Below are 19297 nucleotides of genomic sequence, written 5' to 3'. Positions count from 1 at the left end.
TCATCAAAAGTTCCTCCTTGAAACATTTTCTTCATTTGGTTTCCAAGATACCAAACTCATTTGATTTTCTTCCGATCCATCTCTGGGCTTCTGCCAGGTCTTCTTTGCTGTCTTTCCCACAATCTTCCTGGATTCCAAACACTGGTGTGCTTCTGAGTTAGTCTTTGGTCCCTCCTCTGCTCCATATCTGTGCCCTCCCTGGATACCCTCACCCAGGGCTTTTGATGTCACCCATGTGTTAACCCATCGAAGCTCCCATCTCCACACTATGTCTATGAGCTCCAGACCTATATGCCCAACACCCACTCTCCATCACCACTAGTTGCGTAGGTGTTCAAAAAAAGTTATTTTCCTTTTTTCCAAGAATACAAAACATATTTTACAAACCTTTCTAACACACTTGGCAGGTTTATCCACACCTGCTATATCTGAAATACAGAAACAGCCAATCTTTCCATCAGCCTGCAAAGCAAAGGCAGAGCTGAAATGCCACCAAGCACAGGGCCACATCCTGGGACACCTGACAGTCCTTGCTGTGGTCTTGAGCATTATGTCTGGGTACCTCTCCCTTCTTCAAATGCTCCCCACATATGGATGGCTCACATTTGTTCTGCCTGCAGGAGCTCTCTTTCCTATCCCTGCCTGCATGGAAGGCTCTCTCCTGATTACCCCTGCCTTTCTGATTACCACTTTGGATTCTCCTTCCCTGGCTGCTCCTCAGGTGCCCGGCACCACTCAGTGGTTTCCAGGACTCCAGTCAGGACTTCTTGGTTTCTCACTGGACCTGCTATCTCTGGGTCTGTGCACACGTTCTCATGACTCCCATCCTCATTGTGCTAACTTCTTCCCCACAAATCTCTCTCTATGGATAAATTACTATCTTGTGCTCTAGGACCCTGCATCCTATCTTCGCAGCCCATTAGCTCTGAAGATCCAGAGGCAGCTCAAATTTATGGCCAAAAAATGAGCCCCCTAAGTTCCCTCCCAAATCCACTTCTCATTCTGCACTCTGCCTTGGTGAAGAGGTCACCATCTACTACCCAGGCAGAAATCTGGGCATGGCCTTGCTAACTACCTTTCTTCACCACTTAGTGTCAATTAGTCATCAGTTTTGTCACATCTGCTTCCTAAATACCCATCAAAAACATCCACTTCCCTCTGTCTGCACTCCCACTGCTCTATTTTAGGTCACCATCAGCTCCTGCCTGAATTATTGCAAAACATCTAGCCATCTCTGGGCCTCCAGCCTCACCCTTCCATCTGTTCTCACCCTGCAGCCAGGGAAAACATGAACATGTCACTCCGGTGATTAAATCTCTTTAATTTTGAAGTTTAAACTCCTCTGCTTAGCACACAGGGCCTCTAGCAATCTGGGCTCTGCCTGTGTCATCATTTATCTTTCCCATCACCTCCCCAAAGGCACCCTGAACTTTGGTCATCAGAACTATTTCATAGTGTTGGTTTTAAAACTTTTTAAGAAAACAAAGATATGCCTATGTGTTTAATGATGAGAAACTAGATGCTTTCTCTCTAAGATTGGGAAACAGGCAAAGATGTCCTGTCCCACCACTCCTATTCAGCATTGTAGTGGAAGTCTTTGCTAATGCAGTAAGTCAAGAAAAAGAAACGAAAGATGCACAGACTGAGAAGGAAGAAATACAACTGTGTTTGTTTGCAGATGGCATTATTGACCATGCAGAAAGCCCCAAAGAATCAACACAAAAACTCCTGGAATTCATAAGCAATTTAGCAATGTTGCAGGATACTAGGTTAATAAACAAAAGTCAACTGCTTTCCTATATATTGGAAATAAGGAATTGGAATTTGAAATTAAAATATATTTATTATCCACATAAAATGCAATAGATGTAATTCTAACAAATTATGTGCAACATCAATATGAGGAAATCTAGAAAACTGAAGAAAGAAAATCTAAAAAGATCTAAATAAATGGAAATATATTCCATGTTCCTGGATAGGAAGACTCAATATTGTAAATAGACCAGTGCTTCCCAACTTGATCTATATATATAATGTGATACCAATAAAAACCCCTGCAACAAACTGACTATAAAATTTACACAGACATAAGACCCAGAGGAAGCAACACAGCATTGAAGACCAAAGTTGGAGAAATGACACTCACTGCCTTCGAGACTTTTTATAAAGCTATAGAAATTAAAATGGTGTGGTATTAGTGAAAGAGTAGATAGTATATAGTATAAGAGACTACAGCCCAGAAATGGATCCACACAATTAAAGTCAACTCATCTATAATAAAGATGCACAGGCAACCCAATGGAGAAAGCATGAGCTTTTCAACAAATGTGGAAGAACAACTGGGCACCCATACGCACAAAAATGAATCTAGACACAGACCTTGTATTTTTCACAACTAACTCAAAATGGACCATTTACTTAAATGTAGTGTCAAACCACAGAATTCCTAGAAGACTAGAAATTAACAGGAGAAAATCTAGGTGACTTTGGGTTTGACAATGAGTTTTTAGTTTGTTGCAGTACTGGGGATCAAACCTAGGACCTTGTGTATTTTAGGAAAGCGCTGTACCACTGAGCTACATCCTTAGCTCAGCAATGATCCACGGAAGAGAAACTGAAATGTTAGGGTTTATTAAAATAAAAAGATTAAGCTCTGCAAAAGAGAATATTGAGAGGATGAAAAGACAAGCTACAGACTGAGTGAAAATATTTGCAAAACACATATCTGATAAAAGGCTTGTATCCAAAATATACAAAGAAATCCTAAAATTCACAAAAAGAAAAAAAATAATCTAATTTAGAAATGAGTAAACAATCTGAACAGTTACTTCACTAAAAACTATATAGATGTGGCAAATAAGCATATGAAAAATGCTCAACATCACATATCACTGAGAGATTGCAAATTAAAACAACAAGGTGATCCTAGGGCATATTTATTAGAATGGCCGAAATCCAAACACTGACAACACCAAATATTGACAAGGAGATGGAGCAACAGGAACTCCCAGTCATTGCTGGTAGAAATGCAAAATGGTACAGCCACTTTGGAAGACAGTTTGTCAGTTTCTTACAAAACCAAACAAACTCACTCTTATATAGTCCAGGACTTACTCTCTTAGGTATTTATTCCAATGAATTATATACTTAGGTTTACACAAATGTCTATTCATAAATCCTGATAGCAGCTTTATTCAAAATTGCCAAAGTCTGGAAGCAACTAAGATGCCCTTCAATGGCTGAATGAATAAACAAATTGCGGTACATCCATACAAGGATATATTAATCATTATTAAAAAGAAATGAACCATCAAACTATGAAAAATACATGGAGGAGCCTTAAATACACATTATTAAGTGAAAGAAGCCAGTCTAAAAAGGGCTACATACTGCATGATTCCAATTATATGGCATTTTGGTAAAGGAAAAACTGGATTGGTGGCTGCCTGGGGAAAGGCCCAGGGACACTGAAGACTGTTCTGTTTTATACTAGAAAGGTACACACATGATGTTATGCACTTGGCAAAGAACTGTACAACACAAACAGCAAACCCTACTGTAAACTATTGACTTAAGAGTAGTATATCAATATTAGTTCATTATTTTAACAAGTATACCATGCCAAATGTTCATAAGAGGGAGAACTGTATGTGGGAGGTGAGGGAAGTATATGGAAACTTAGCATTTAGGTTAATTTTTCTATAAACCTAATGCTGCACTGCTTTGAGAAGTAGCCTATAAGTATAAAATATTTTAAAACGATCTGCATTATACTTTTGAAGAGTAAATAAAATATGCCTGTACAATTTGAAAAGTAACCTTTCCAGAACCTTACAGGCCCTAGACATCTTTCTCAATGGTATCTTCCCACCCTACCCACCAAGAAGTGACCAAAATCTTGAATACTATATTACTAATTACCTTCTTTTTCTTTCTTTGTAAAAACTGTTCTGTTACCCTTGTATATATCCTTAAACAGTATTTAGTTTTCCCCAGCATTTGAACTTTAAGTATGCAAAAAAATACTTTGGGTGTCACCCGTGACTTGCTGTTTTTTGTTCACTGTCATGTAGTTGAGATTCACCCAGGCTGATGCACCTGGCTGTGGATCATCCACGGCCATAGCTGTATAGTGTCCCTTTGTTGAAAGTGCCTCATTCCAGACATCCATTCTGTGCAGAGGCATATTTGGGACGCTCCCAGTTTGGAACTACTTTGAACAGTGCTGCTGTCGACACCCATGCTAGGGTCTCCCCTGGCACACACATGAGACATTCTCAGGGGATTGCTGGGCAGTGGGGGATGTGCACATCAAACTGTTTTCCAAGTTACTGTGCCAGCACACCAGCTTCTCTACCACACACAGCCTTCCATTGCCCTGAGTCCTCCCAGTGCTTGGTCACCAGGATAAGCAACCTGCTCTCCAAATGCTGCTGCTCAGCCTGAATACCCTGCCCACCTCCTTCACCTAGGCACACTTCCTCAGCTCAGGTGAGAAGCCTTCCCTGACCTGAGGGGGCCAGACTGGGGGCTCCTCTTGGACTCCCCAGAATCTTGAACTCTCCCCAGATGCTGTCTTGTGTGCGGTGTGACTTATCCACGAATGTCTGTCTCCTCTATTTCTCTGAAAGTCCCTGAAGTCAGGGCCACATTTCATCCATTGTGGCTGATCTGGAGTCCAGCATAGGCCTGATGCATAGAGGGCTCGCATTATGTGTTAGCTAAGTGCTTGACTCCATGAGGGCGAGCCTGGAGTCAGTCTGAGGCTCACAGGGAGGCCAGAGCTGTGGGTGGAATGGTCCTGAGAAGCCATAGCTGGAGGCTTGGTAGTGACACAGAGGCCATGGTGTCAGGCTTAGGAGCCACAGCCAAACATCAGCCTGCTCTGAGGGGTGCTGTGTACAGCCCTGAAAGGGAGAGGAAGTGGAGAAAGCAGAACTCAGGTCCTCTCTTCCCTCCTCAGGCAGCATGATTGAGAGCAGACTGCCTTTGGTTGAATTTAACCTGTACCACTTGCAGGCTGTGTGACCTTAGGTAAGTTGCTGAACTTCTCTGAGCCTCACTTTCCTCATGTATAAAATGAAGAAAATAATATCTTCTACCTCACAGTGTTGTTATAAAAGTTAAATGCAATGAGTTGGTACTTGTAAAACATGTAGAACAGTTCCTGGCACATGACAAGTGCTATATCAATTTTAATTACATAGAAATGAATGAGGATGCAGAGATGGGCTGCCTTTTGCTGACTCCAGGGGATTTTCATTCCTGTGTTCAGCCTTGGAGGTGAATCCCTTTGGTGGGTCCCTCCTGTTATTCTTGAGCTCTTTGTCCTGTCCATTTATTTATCTTTAACTGTGATCAGACTCTATGTGATCTGAAGTAATAGTGCCGATTGACCCTCGTGTTTAGGCCACTCCCCACTAGCCCAGGCACCGTGAGATCTAGGGCCAAGTCTCCCATGATCCCATGTCCCTGTGGAAGGTGGTAGGCCAGTGGGCAGGGGTCAGGGCTGTGTTCAGCAGCCTGAGGAAGCTGGGGAAGGAAGCAAGCAGGGCAGGGAGCCCTGTGAACTAGGAGACACATCTCCACAGCAGGGGATCCTGCTGCTGAAGCTCAAGCCAACTACTTGGTTGAGAAGGTTCTAAAGGGGGCATGGCACTGAAGAAACCTTGGAAGCCTAACACAGAGCAAGGCCCATGCCTGGAATCCTAGGGTGTTCAGAGAGGCCACAGCAAACCAGGGCGTCTGGGGGATGTGAGGGGGTACAGACCACAGAGATCTCCGATACCTCCCCGCAAGTCCAGACTTTCTCCCCAGCCGAGGGCCCTGGGAAAAATGGCCCCATGAAGGAGACCATAGGACACCTCATCTCCTGGGTGCATTGTTCACCCATTGGACTGTGCCCAACAGAGAAGGATCTGTGAGAAACCAGTGGACAGTTTGGCATCGTTTGGTGGAAAAACATCAGTAAACCAGCAGGGTCGTGGGTCGACACGTCAAAGGGTTCTGCTACCATAGCAACAGAGCAACAGGCCAACCCTAAAATAAGAGTAGGAGAAGAGGAGACAGCCAGAAAAGGTTCAGAGAGAAATCTCAGCAGATACCAGAGGAAAACATAGAGATACACTCTGAGCTCTGGGCAGGACCCTCCCTTTTCCCAGACTCAGTTTCTTCTGTGCAGAAAGGACCTTCCGTGGTACCCCAGGCCTCCTCAGTTTGAGAACCATTGTCTTGAAAGGTCTGGAGTGTGTTCAGGCTTTATGCACAGAGCCTTCGATAGCAGCAGTAATAACTACAGGACAGAAGGAAGAAAGGTAAAACCCATTTCCTCAGCAGTAAGATGGGGCTGGCCAAGGGACTTACTTCATAAAACTGTTGTGAAGAGTAAATAACACATAGTGCCAGCTATCATTGTCATTATCATTGGCATCATCATCATCATTATTATTATCACTATCATTATCTCATCGTCATTGCTATCATCACTACAACCAACATCATCATCATCGCCGCCACCACTGTTTTGGCTGTTGTTACTTTCACCCCAGACTCTCCTTAGCTCAGAGGCCCAGCTGGTTAATGATAGCTCTTCCTAGTATTGATATCTATCTGCAATTCTAAATCCTGGTGGTGGGCAGGGAATTCTCCTGGGATTGATTGTGCAGTGATATGCTCTTTTGCTAACTGCACGATGAATGGTGACCAGATGTCAGCTCTTCTCTAGAAAATTTGAATGAACTCAGCCCCTGCCCCCTTAACCCACAGGCACAGCCAGTATCAGGTCCATCCTTGAAGTTCAGTTGTGTCTGTCTGGAGCCCTGCTTTCTACAGGATGTACACAGCAGGGAGTGGCAAGATGGAGGGGGCCCAGTCCCAAATCTATTTCCTAAATGGCAGTCTCTGATTGTGCAACTCCTTACCGGGCTGAGTACTGTCTGTCTGTCTTAAAATAGATGAAATTGGGTAATTTTTTATTTGTCTGAAAGTCTCCTTGTATAGGAAGATAAAACTCATGCATCCAATGCATACATTTGTGGTTTAATGTAAAAATACATACTAAGTTCCTCTAAAAGATTTCCCTAATAATTCAGAGTGGAAATGGAGATCCTCATTGACTTTTTTTTCTTTTTTGAGACAGGGTCTCACAGACTGGTCTTGAGCTCACTATGTAGCCCAGGCTGGCCTTGAACTAATAGCAATCCTCCTGCCTCAGCCTCTGAGTACTGGGGTTACAGGAATGTAGCACCATGCCCAGCCCTCACTGTCCTCTTAGAATTTGCTAACCTGAATGGAAAGAATACCAAGCAGCACACCCAGTACAGCCTTCTCTGTCCCACAAAGCCATGAGCAGCTATTCCAGGAGAAAGCAAACAAAGCCCTGGCTTCTAAATGTCTCAGCCTTCCCCAACCTGGAACATTCTGGGAAGACCAGTGTGAGCTCAGGGCAGGGCCAAATCCAAGACTTTTAAGCAAGGTTTTTTATCTTAACAACAAATGCATGAAAAGAAGTATATTGCTCATTATGTTGAACATCATATAGTGACCAGAAGGAGCTGTCTGAATGCTTATTCCATAGGAGCACTGCTAAAGAGCCTTTCCTTATAGGGGGCTACAAATGCAGTGAAACTTCTCTTATGAAGAACCGTGTAAATGGGGACTTCTGCAGTGTATGAGAATATACTCTTAAGCAGCCCAACATCTCCTCTTAACTCTGCATATATTAATACTGACATTAAATTATTTCACAATACCTTGTATTTGTCCTTCCTGAAATGATTAATGTCCAGACAGAAGCAGTTGCAATTTAAGGAGGCATTCCCGAGAGGAAATGGTGCAGTCTGGCAGTGCACCACCTCCCTGTGCCCTGCCTGAAGCCATGTGCATCCTGCAGGTCTCCCTCCTGCTCGCCGGCTGCTTACCTCCATGCTGTACCTCTCCACTGTCCTTCGCAGGGGGTCCACAGCTTGCCAGCAGATCAGGATGCATAGGTCAATCAGTAGCATGCCCCCCACGATCACGAGCAGCTTCTGGTCCTTGATGATCTGCAAAGGGGACAGGCAGATGTGAGAGTGTTCCCAGACTGGAACTGAGGGGCTGGGACAGAGTAGTGACCAAATCACAGGTCCCCGGCATGAGACTCCTCATCACCCACAGGTCTACCAAGTCAAGCTCCACTGTTTGACTTTAGAGGCCTTTCACAAGCTCAGCCTATCCACTTCCCAAACACATAGGTGCACTCTGTTGAAATGTGGCCACTGCTAGTCTCTGGCCTGAGCTGTGATTTTTTTATCCTTCAAGTCTTTGTATGTGCTGGGCCTTTGGTTTGGAACACCCCATTCTTTCTCCCTGGCAAACTTCTAATTATCCTGAAAACTCCAGATCCATTTTCACCTCTCCTGAAGAGTCCCTTTTGACTTCCCCAGAAGAACTGATTATTTCCAGAGCACTTTGTTCATATACTTAATTGTTGGGAGCAACTGGTAGCAACAATGAGAACCACAGCTAATATTTAATGAACAATTACTCTGTGCCTGTCCCTAAGATGATAATCTCACATGCATTATCTCATATAAGGAAGGGTTCTACTGTTATTTCCATTTTGCAGATGAAGAAACTGAGGCCTATGTGTGGGCTCTCAGTAACTGGCTCAATGTGATAATGTTATTAAGAGGTGAAGTCCAGATTTGAACCAAATTCTTCCTTTCCCTAGAGTTCATGGCCTCAAACACCCGCAGCACTGGCCAGGTGCTGTGTTATGTCACATATCCATCTGCCCTTTTCAGTGGACTGGGAAACCCCAGACAGAAGGAAGCCTGTATGTTCGTTTGCGGATCCTCAGGATTTACCAGGCTTGGCACGCATGAAGTACTTAAAATTTTGATGAATAGCGATGAAGAGAAAAAAAAAGAAGAAACAGAAAAAAAAGAAGAAACAGAACTCCCTCGCATTCCTCTTTGCAGCCTGGGCTACTTGCATGATGCTGTGAGAGTCCTACCCACTTTACATCTGCTGATAGGAAGGGCTCTGGGGACAAACTGTCAGCCCCAGAGCTTGCCTGGGTTTTATTCATTGCAAGTTTATGTTCCCCCACTTCCAACTACCACACAGATAAAAGTGAGTGTGATGAAGTTGTTCTGGAAAATACTCATGGAGAAATAAACAAAACTGAAACAGAAGCATAAGAAATATAACCCAGTCTGGCTCTTTATGAGTAAGGCCATTTTAAAAGGAGAAACAGAAACTCAAAAGGCCTCTCTGTGGCTGGATATGAAGACAACAAAAAGAAAGTGTTGCTGAGTTACTGCTCAAAAGATCAAATTTATCAAAACCACTTCACCTGGGGACAGGGCATTGGCAAAGACCTATATTTGAATCCTTAAGTATCCAGCAAACCACTGATGCTTTATGGAAACCTGGCTTAACCCTTGCCTCCCCAGGGAAACAGAAAACTCCTCAAGGGCCTTCAGAAACAGAGGCAAAAGGAAGAAATGTCCAAGGAGTTTGAGATTTCAAAGACAGGCTGGAAGAGGCCTCTGTACTTGATGCTGGACCCAGGGCTGTTTGAGCCCCCAGGCATTGTCCATGCTGTGCGCAACCCTGGAGGCCCTCCCTGCCTTCCTGCTGATGCACTCTTATCCTGACTTCAAGAATGAGCCCAGTTTCTCCTTCATGAACCTGGCCATGCCCTGAATGGGGCACAGCCAACCTTAGAAGATGATCACCAGGATTTTTCTCTTGTATGTGATGAAATGAGGTGTGAAGTTTGAAGTAGCATGGGGCAGAGGAATTCAGGAGGACTTAGAATTATGTGGATTTGGGTTAGAATCCTGGCTCCATGTTTTGCTACTTGTGTGGTTACGGGCAAATCACTTCTTCTCTTTCTCATTCTGCATTTCTCCTTTGTAGTATGGCCGGGTAGAGGTGGGGGTTATTCTCTAAGTATGGTATAAAGGAATAACACAGGTTTTGGAGTTGAAAGACTTCATTCTAATCCCACTTCTTGCCAAATGTGATCTTTGGTGAGTTGTTCAATTTTGCTGAGTCTCAGTTTCCTCCTTGATAAAATGGGGCTATTACTCTCCAAGTTTCACAGTTGGCATTAGAATAAAATGAGATACTATACTGAAAGAATCTAGTACAGGGTCTGGCATAGAGAAGATGCTCAATAAATGGTAACTACTGTATTGGGTTTTGACCCCTAGCAATTCTGTTTAATGTGTAGGACAGTGACACCTAGGAGGCAAGTATGATATTGCACCTTAGCTCTACTAGACATAGTACTACTTATCAACAGAAGGATCCTTAGTGGGAAAGTCCTGAAAGTAATGGGAGAGAACATGTCTAATTTTCTTTTGATGCCATTTCCAAAACCTGGGATTTGACTAATGTTTGTGACTGAATGGACTTTGGCTAAGTAATTATGAATCACATTTTATTTACTAGTTGCAGAATTATTTATCGAGTACCTGGAGTCAGGTTCTGTTCTAGACACTGGGGATACAGAAGTGGACAAAACATAAACACTTTTTTTTTTAATACTGGGGATCAAACTCAGGACTTTGTGCTTGCGAGGCGGGCGGCGGAACAACTGAGCTAAATCTCCAGCCCACATAAACACTCTCTTTATGGAGCATGCATTGTAGTCAGCAAGACTAATAAGGAATAATTAAAAAAATATATCCATGCATATGTAAAATACACCATCAAGGAGAGGTGACTTACAACAAATTTAAAGCATGAAAGTGAGGAAGGGAGAGGAAAAACAACACTGTCCTGACCATATAGATCTGAGCCCCAGATCTGGCATTGGGCAAGGCCATGCCTCCAGTCTCACTATAGCTTTACCATTTATTTTCTTCTTTTTCAGGTTACTCCTCCAAAATTGCCCTGACTTCTCCCGTGGTTATCTCAGCATTCACTGATGTCATCACACGTGGGCCTGTCCTGAGCTGGGCAGCTGTCAGTGATGTACTCTCTGTCATTAGAGATGGGAGTGAAGGCAACCACGATGATCATCTGGTTCTGGAGTCAGATCTGAATTTGACATGAACTAATTGTGTGATCTTGGACAAATCCTCTGACTCCACTGAGCCAGATTCCTTGTCTATAAAATGGAGAAATACCCATATAAGCCACCTTTGGTGACCAGAGCCTGGGTTACAACAACTGTTCAGAAGAAGCCAGCTAAATGACAGAGATGACATTTCTAAATGTCACCTCCCACTGTTGTTGAGAGAAGAGATTAAAAAACTACAGATTTTGCTCACTGCCTGTTTTTGTAAATAAAGATGTATGGAAACACAGCCACACCCATTCATTTACATATTTATCCATAGGTGGTGTCATTCGATAAAGCAGACCTGAGTAGCTGCAAAAGAGAGAGTAGATCCTGCAAAATTGCACGTATTTACTACCTGGCTCTTTATAGAAGAAACTTGACTGACCTCTTGTTTAGAAAAAAGTGCATTTCTCTAGTTCTTTAAAAAACTTCAGGTATTGGACTCGTCCAGGCTGGCCTTCTTGTAGGGCCAGCTCACTACAGCCTTCAGTGTGAATAGTGCCCCTGGGTATATCACCCATTGCCCTGCCCTCCTGCCATTACTTGGGGAGCTGATTCTTCAAGGTGGCAGGAGAAGCTCTCCTCTGGCCTTTCCTTAGGCTCAGCCCAGATGAGGTTCTGTGTCACAGTCTGTGCTAGTACCAAGTTCTATTTGTCCTCAAAAACATCTGCCCCCAGAACAGAAGGTCTCCTCTCTGAGTTACTACTTCATCGCAACAGTTCAATTTGATCCTAGTGAGAGGCAGAATAAAGACTATAATAAGCTTCTTATTTAAGATTTTATGATTGGTCTTTAGAAAAAATAGTAATGAGGCATAAAAATGTTGAATTTGGGGAGAATTAACTTGTCATGTATCAATATTTTCTTTAATAGGTTTCTTTCCTTCTAATGTCTTTAAAAATGTGGCCATATGGGGTGATACTTGTGTATATGTGTTTGGGGAGGGCCTGCCACTGTAAGTGGAGTGCAAAGGGGTGGAGACTAAGGAACAAGAGAAAAGATAAGAAGACTGTAATAAAAAGGTATAGGATTGCATTTATAAATTTATGTCAAACTAACATATGTATAAGTAAAAAATTAAAAGGTCGACTAAAAATGTTCAAACTTCTTTAAAAGAAATCTAATAAAACAAGTCAGTCACACAAGGAGAGATATTGAATGATTTAATTTATGTGAGAGTCCCAGAGGAGTCAAATTCAGAGACAGAAAGTAGAAAGTAGTAGTAGCCAGACTGGGGAGGGGGAATGGGGGAATGGAGAGTGAGCAATCTTTAGTTATTCTAGGAACAGGCTAAAGGAGGGTAAGGCAGAGAAGGGAAATTTATACTTTACAGGGGTGGATCAAATATGTAGTCAAGGACCAGATTATTTTGCAAAGGTTAAGGCAGCTATAGTCCAAAATGCAACTGCATCCATAGATTCTAGTTTTTTATTTAACCAAACTCGTCTTTTGTTATTATTTTGTTTTACTGGGTCGTTGAATGTAGTAAAATACATATAACATACAAGATACCATTTTAACTACTTTTAAGTGGTCAGTTCAGTGGCATTTACTGAGCTGAGGTGAAGGTGACCTTGGTGACTGGAGCCATCTGATGTCAGCAACCTCTGAGGCGTGGGCCGGGTGGGGCGGGGGTGGGGGGAGTCTACTGCTCTGCATGAAGTTAATGTTCTCACCATCCTTGACGTCATTTTCCTCACTGGTTCTGCTGCTCTATCGCCATTACAGTGGCCCTCTGGATCCCTGAGATATAATTACTGTCCTCTGGTGTCCCTCTTCTTCACCTTCAGGCTGACCTCATGCCCTTCAAGGCCCTAATTTCATCCCCCACCACAACCTGACATCATCAGGCAAAAGAAGCATAAGAGAAGAATTAAACAAATAACAAAAGGGGAGGGGGAAGAAAAGTTTTTTAAAAAGTAGAAAACAGTAAAAATAATAAAAATGGTTAAAAGTTAAACCAAAGAGAAAAAAAACTGTGTGTGTGTGCGTGTGTCTGTGTGTGTGTGTGTGTGTGTGTGTTCTCATTTGTCAGAAAAGTCCAGTTCTAGGCCCCCTGGGCCCACCACAAGTTTGTGCAGCCCCTCAGGGCAGAAGAGTTCTCATAGGGCTCAGGCAGTGCAGTGGGAAACGAGTCCATGTCTCTGGAGTCCATGTCCCATCACTGTTCACACAGAGCCTACAGACACTCAAGTTCACTTGATGTGTTTTGTTGACAGTTGCCAGACAACGGAATGTTCTTGCTAAGTGATCACATGAATAATGGAACATAAAGGCCAGTTCTTTATTACAGATGACAACTTGGATGAATCACATATTAACACAAAGGAATCAACACCGTGATTCTTCCAAATTAGGATGGAGCTGCCACAAGTGGCAGAGCATGTCCCTACCCAGAGCTACCGAGCAGGAGGGCCCATGCCTCTCACACCCCGGCTGGCCTCAGCAATGCCCACAAGGATGCTAGATTCTGGCTACTGGGCTGCAGTGGGCCCCCACACTTTGCATTTCTAAGACCCGTGGGGGGGCAGTCATCCTGCTCTAGATGGAAGGTCTTTAACACAGATTCTATATTAATACAGTGGCCCCTTCCTTTCTACCCAGCTGCATCTGCAATTCAACCAACCACAGACAGTTTTAGTTAGGCCCATGATGGTTGCATCTGTCCTAATCATGCACAGACTGTTTTTCTTGTAATTATTCCCTAACCAATACAACAACAGTATAGTTCTACAACTATTTACATAGCATTTACATTGCATTAGGTGTTGTATGTAATGTAAAGATGATTTAAAGTATATGGGAGGGTGTGTGTAGGTTCTACTCAAAGGCTACACCATTTTATATATGGGATTTAAACAGCAGTGAATTTGGGTATGAGGGAATGTATGAAACCAGGATACCCAGGGTCAACTATATCACCTCAGAAAGTCTCAAATCTACTGATGCCCAGCTATAGCTCCAGCTCTGCAGAGATCGGGGTTCAACTGGTCCGGGCTGAGCTGCTTCTTAAGAGTTTTTCAGTGTTCCCATGGGACTGTAATGTGCAGCCAGGGTGGAGAACAACAGGGAGATCAGGCTGCTCTTCTGGTGCCTGTGAGTGCTTCTGGTCCTGACAGCAACAGGGAGCACAGGGAGTGGGAACTGGTCCAGGCTTTTTCCCCTAGTCTTCTTGAGCTGGCCTGGGGATGGGGTGGCGGGCAGAGAAGGCAGGGTCTACCCCACCTCCTCTGGGGAGGCCAGAGGGCTGTAGCTGCCCCTAGCAGTCCTGCCGGTAGAGAGGGGAGTGGTGGGCCTCAGGGTTCAGAGGTTCACTTGGCACCAGGCAGGAGGCACAGAATCAGAGCTGGGGACACAGTGCCACTGCAGTACATCCCCATTCTACAGATGAGGGAGGAGAGGCCCAAATGATGAAGAGATGTGTCTGAGGTCACATGGCAGGTCAGTGCCTGCTGGCCCCACTTCCTGGGCAGGCTTGCTGTCTGCCAGGGGTCTCAGGGAACAGATGGCAGAATGTGAGTTCCCAAGAACAATGGGCTTCTCTCCCCTCTTTGGCCACCATACTATTCTTCCCCCACCATCCTATTCTTCATGATGTTTGAACTCCCCAGAGTTGGACCTTTAAGTGGTGACAGAGACATAAAAAAATTTACATGCCAGCTTGGTGTCAGGTTTGCCAGTCAGGGGAGGAATTTAACGGGCCTTATGGACTCCCATGTGTGCTCTGTAGGTCCTCCATTATCGGGGCTTTCTCTCCTGCACTGCCCTTGACAGGGATGAGTAGTGTCCCACTGGACCATCTGTTGTGTGTCCCCCCAGCCCTAAGCATCCTGAGGTTCCCCACCCCGGGGTCACCTGGCCTGCCAGCCAGGCGTGGACAGGCCACACAGAGCTCCCTGGCGTGCAGTCCACAGCTGGTGCCCAGGAAACTGCCATGTACCCTTCACGGCCATAAACTTGAGGATGGCAAGCTGATGGTGCTGCAGTGTGACTCCACTTCTGTTCTGTCTTCTGAGCACCTAAGGTTGGTGGGGCCCTCCCGTGGGTCTGAGCTGGGGAAGGCCAGATTGTTCAGTGTAAAGTTTTGGATATTAGGGGGTGCTTACTGACCACAGGGCCTTCCAGGTCATGAGGCTTGCTCTAAATTTTGTCTAGGAGCAGGGAAAGAACTTGGACTACTGCAAGAGTTTAAGAGACAAGTTCTGTATTTCTGTATCCTAACAGTCATGCTCTGCCCATAAGTTCATTTTCAGATTCCTTAATGTGGCTCCTACCTTCCCCTCCAGTCTGCTCTTGCACCCTGTCTCTGCAAACCCCAGTGCCCCTGCCACACTGAGCTTCTCAGCCCCTTTGATACATCCCTCCTATCCTCAGGCTGATGCAAGTGAGGTTTGCAGAATCCCCATTCTCTTTTACTGATCAACTCCCACTCACCCTCCAGGTTCCTTAATAGGTGGTACGTCATACATGCAGCCCTCCCTGGGTACCTTGTGCCCCAGAAACCCTCTGTCAGCCTTTTCTTAGAATGTTGCAAATAGCTCAGTGCACTCAGTAGGTCCCTAATGCTTATATGCTAAATAACTGCAGTGTGCACAGTGCTAACACCCTGAAACAAAGGGAGAATAATTACCTTCTTCTTCATTTTTACATTTTTGAAGATGGCATGGACCCTCCATGTCTTTGCAAACATAGCCCCAAAGGCAGTTGTGTAGCCCACGGTGAGAATCCAGGTCCTGACCTAGAGGCCACAAGAAAACAGAGGTATTAACATCCCTGAGGTGGCTGGAACTTGTCAGGTGAGACCAACCCAGCAGCAGGACTCTAGATGATGGGGACAGATGCTCCTCTCTGTGTGTTGTAGAGTCCCACCAGCCTCCTTCAATCAAACTTCAGCTTGACAGACATTTGGTTCTTTCAACCACTTGTCAAACCTTCCACCCTCTCTCCCCTCCTCCTGCTTCCCTCTTTCCCCATGGTGAGGCCACTTGGCTACTACTGGCCAGTGCAACCTTCAGAGACTTGGTACTCAGCCCCAGGCCAGTCTGGGTGCCAAGCCCACACTTGGACCTTGGGTGCCTGCTCAGGACTAAGGTCTATATGGCTCTTACCTGTTCCCCAGGATCAAAGTGCACTTCATTCCCCAGTCCTGAGCTGGCCCTGATACAAGTCTACAATCTGGGTCCCTGCAGGCAGGGACAGGCTCTGTAGTTATCAGGGGCCTCCAGGATGCAGACCCCCGACCTACACTGCCACTACTCCCAGACCTCATGCTTCCCGTCTGGGATGGACACCCTCCAACACCTCAGAGACCTGCAGTCCCAATCCCAGCTCCATCCCCTCACGGATTCCTTTTGCTCCTGCCTTCAGACTGCTGGCTCTGTGGCTCTGCAGCTTTTTAGAGAGGCACATCTCCCTTTCCCAGTCTGTGTGTCAAAGTGAATTCACTGCTGAATTCTATAAGAACTTCAGAGAGGATCTAATAATGCCAATGCTCCTCAAAGTTTTAAGGAAATTGAAAGGGAAGAAGTACTTCCAAAGTTATTCTTGCAGGATAGCACTACCCTAGTTCCAAAACCAGACAAGGACCCAACTAAAAAAACTACAGGCCAATCTCTTTAACAAACATACATGCAAAAATTCTCAATAAGATTCTGGCAAACAGAGTGTAGCAAATCATCAAAAAGATCACACATCACAACCAAGTAGGCTTCATCCCAGGGATGCAAGGATGGCCTAACATACACAAATCCATAAATGTAATGTACCACATATACAGAAGTAAAAAAATCATGTGATCATCTCAACAGTTGCAGAAAAACCCTTTGACAAAATCTAACATCCATTCATGATAAAAATATTGAAACAACAGGTATAGAAGGACCTTGTCTCAAAAAGCCATTTATGACAAACTTACTGCCAAGATCATATTAAATGGGAAGAAGCTGAAAGCTTTCCTTCTAAAATTAGGAACAAAACAAGGATGTCCATCATCACTACTCCTGTTCTCAAAACATTAGCCAGAGTAATCATACAAGAGATATAAATAAAAGGGATGTGGATAAGAAAATGAGAAGTCAAATTACCACTATTTGCAGATGACATAGCCCCGTACAAAGAAGACCCAAAAAATTCTGCCAAAAGACTCCTAGAATAACCAAATTCATTAGTGCATCGGGGTACAAACACACACAAAAATCAATAGCATTCCCTTTCACCAATAATGAATCCACGGAGAAAGAAATTAGGAAAACAACTATTCACGACAGCATCAAGAAATATTAAATACTTAGGGATTAACCTAACCAAGGAAATGAAAGACTCTACAATGAAAGCTATAACATCCTGAAAAAGGAGATTGAAGAGGACATCAGGAAATGGAAAGACAGCCCTTATTCCTGGACAGGTGAAACCAATATTGTCAAAATGACCACACTTCCAGAACTGATATACAGATTTAATGCAATCTTAATCAAAATATCAAGGGCATTCTTCACAGATCCAGAGAAAACAATCCAAAAATTCATATGGCCGAAAAAAGACTCAGAATAGCAAAAGCAATTCTGGACAACAAGAACACAGCAAGAAGCATCACAATCCCAGACATCAAGTTATATTACAAAGATAAAGTGATGAAAACAGCATGGTACTGGCATGAAAACAGACATGTGGATCAATGGAACAGAATAGAGGATGCAGAAATGAGCCCAAGTACATTCAGTGTTTTAGTTATTTTTCTTTCATTGCTGAGAAAAAATACCCAACACCCAAAGTTAAAGGGGGAAGCGGTTTATTTGGCTTACAGTTCATAGAGGTTTCAGTCCATAATTAGCTGGCTTCAAGGCAGGGTGGATGGCAGGCAGGCATCACAGAGGAGAAACAACAATGTGTACAAGGTAGCAAAAGCAACAAGGACTTTAACAGCATCTTTCTGCCCCTTTTACAGAATACTTAGGGCACATAGCACTCACGCCCTTAATTCTAGCTTGGACCTAGCCCCACCATGAATCAATCACACACTCTAGATCCAGCCACCTCCAAAACAGCCTATGACCGCATGAGATTTTGAGGAGACATCTAGACACAAACCATAACATTCCGCTATCTGATCTTTGACAAAGGGTCCAAGAATATACACTATGGAAATCAGTATGGAGATTCCTCACAAACTGAAACTAGAAATTCCATTTGACCCAGCTTTTCCTCTTCTAGGCATCTTCCTGAAAGAGTTAAAGACATCATATTACAGTGATATATGCATATCCATGTTTATAGCTGCACAACTCATAACAGCTAAATCCTAGTAGCAAGCTATATGTCTATCAACAGCTGAAAGGATAAAGAAAATGTATATATACACAATGGAGTACTACTCTGCCATGAAAAGATAAACTTGAGTCATTTGTAGGAAAATGGATGCACCTTGAGACCATAATGTTAAGTAAAATAAATCAGACACACAAGCCCAAATATCACATGGTTTCTCTTATATGAGAAACCCAAGATATAAAGAAAGAGCAAAATAAAAGACAGGTAATAGGAAGCAGGGTGATAGACCTTTTGCAAGAGGGAAGAGGACCAAGAGGTGGAGGGAGAGGAGAGGAAGAGGATGTAAAAAGAATTAAGATGTGTTATGTCCATGAACCAACTCCCCACGATGAATGTAATCACTACGTATTATACACATGTACTAACAAAAGGAACTTAAAAAGTGGAAATGGGCTGGGCATGTGGCAAGGCTCAGTCCCGAGGCACGGGAAGGACAATGGTCCCCACGGATTGTGCAGAAACCCATGTGAAGTGTGAATGCTAATGAGGTCCAGGTGGGGACTTAGCCTTCTATTTTTTTCCACTTACTTATTTTTCATTTTAAAAGCAAAGGGGAAATCAGATGGGCAAGAATGAAGCATTGTACTTTTGAGAGGGCACAGGTTATAATCCAAGGGTGCAGGGAAAATAAAGAGAACAGAGAGGGAGGAGGTGCTAGTCCCTGGGAACTGAGACCTGAGCCTCTCCAGTGAGCAGATCACACTCTGTCATCTGTCAGAGTCACAGGGGCCTTCATGTCAGAGTCACTATCCACCGGTTTGGCTGTTTATCTTTTCATGCAGCAAGTATTAGGTCAGAGGTAAAAAGTGTAGCAAATGAAAACAAACAAAAAACAACAACAATTGGGGTGACTTTTGGAGTAGTCAGTTGAGTGAGGAAATCACTGTGCAAATGAAGAAACTGAGGCCCAG

The 19297-nt window shown here is 43.9% G+C and overlaps 1 protein-coding gene across 2 annotated transcripts in view; it reads right to left on the bottom strand.

Annotated features, from left to right (window-relative positions):
• The window catches only part of Gabbr2 (gamma-aminobutyric acid type B receptor subunit 2), a 367556-nt gene that overhangs the window by 47263 nt on the left and 300996 nt on the right, over window positions 1–19297 (bottom strand). For both annotated transcript variants that reach the window (XM_087183622.1, XM_004864946.4), the window contains exons 12-13: window positions 15691–15798; window positions 7920–8042 (exon numbers count right to left, since the gene is read on the bottom strand). In XM_087183622.1, coding sequence (XP_087039748.1) covers window positions 7920–8042; window positions 15691–15798 — 231 coding nt within the window. The remainder of the gene's footprint in view (window positions 1–7919; window positions 8043–15690; window positions 15799–19297) is intronic.

The sequence above is a fragment of the Heterocephalus glaber genome, unplaced genomic scaffold, assembly GCF_053883595.1.
Source record: "Heterocephalus glaber isolate CG9 unplaced genomic scaffold, H.glaber_assembly_v1.0 deba00001481, whole genome shotgun sequence".
Classification (NCBI taxonomy): Eukaryota; Metazoa; Chordata; class Mammalia; order Rodentia; family Bathyergidae; genus Heterocephalus; species Heterocephalus glaber.
Note: the sequence above shows the minus strand (reverse complement) of the source record. Positions and strands in the feature narration are given on the sequence as shown.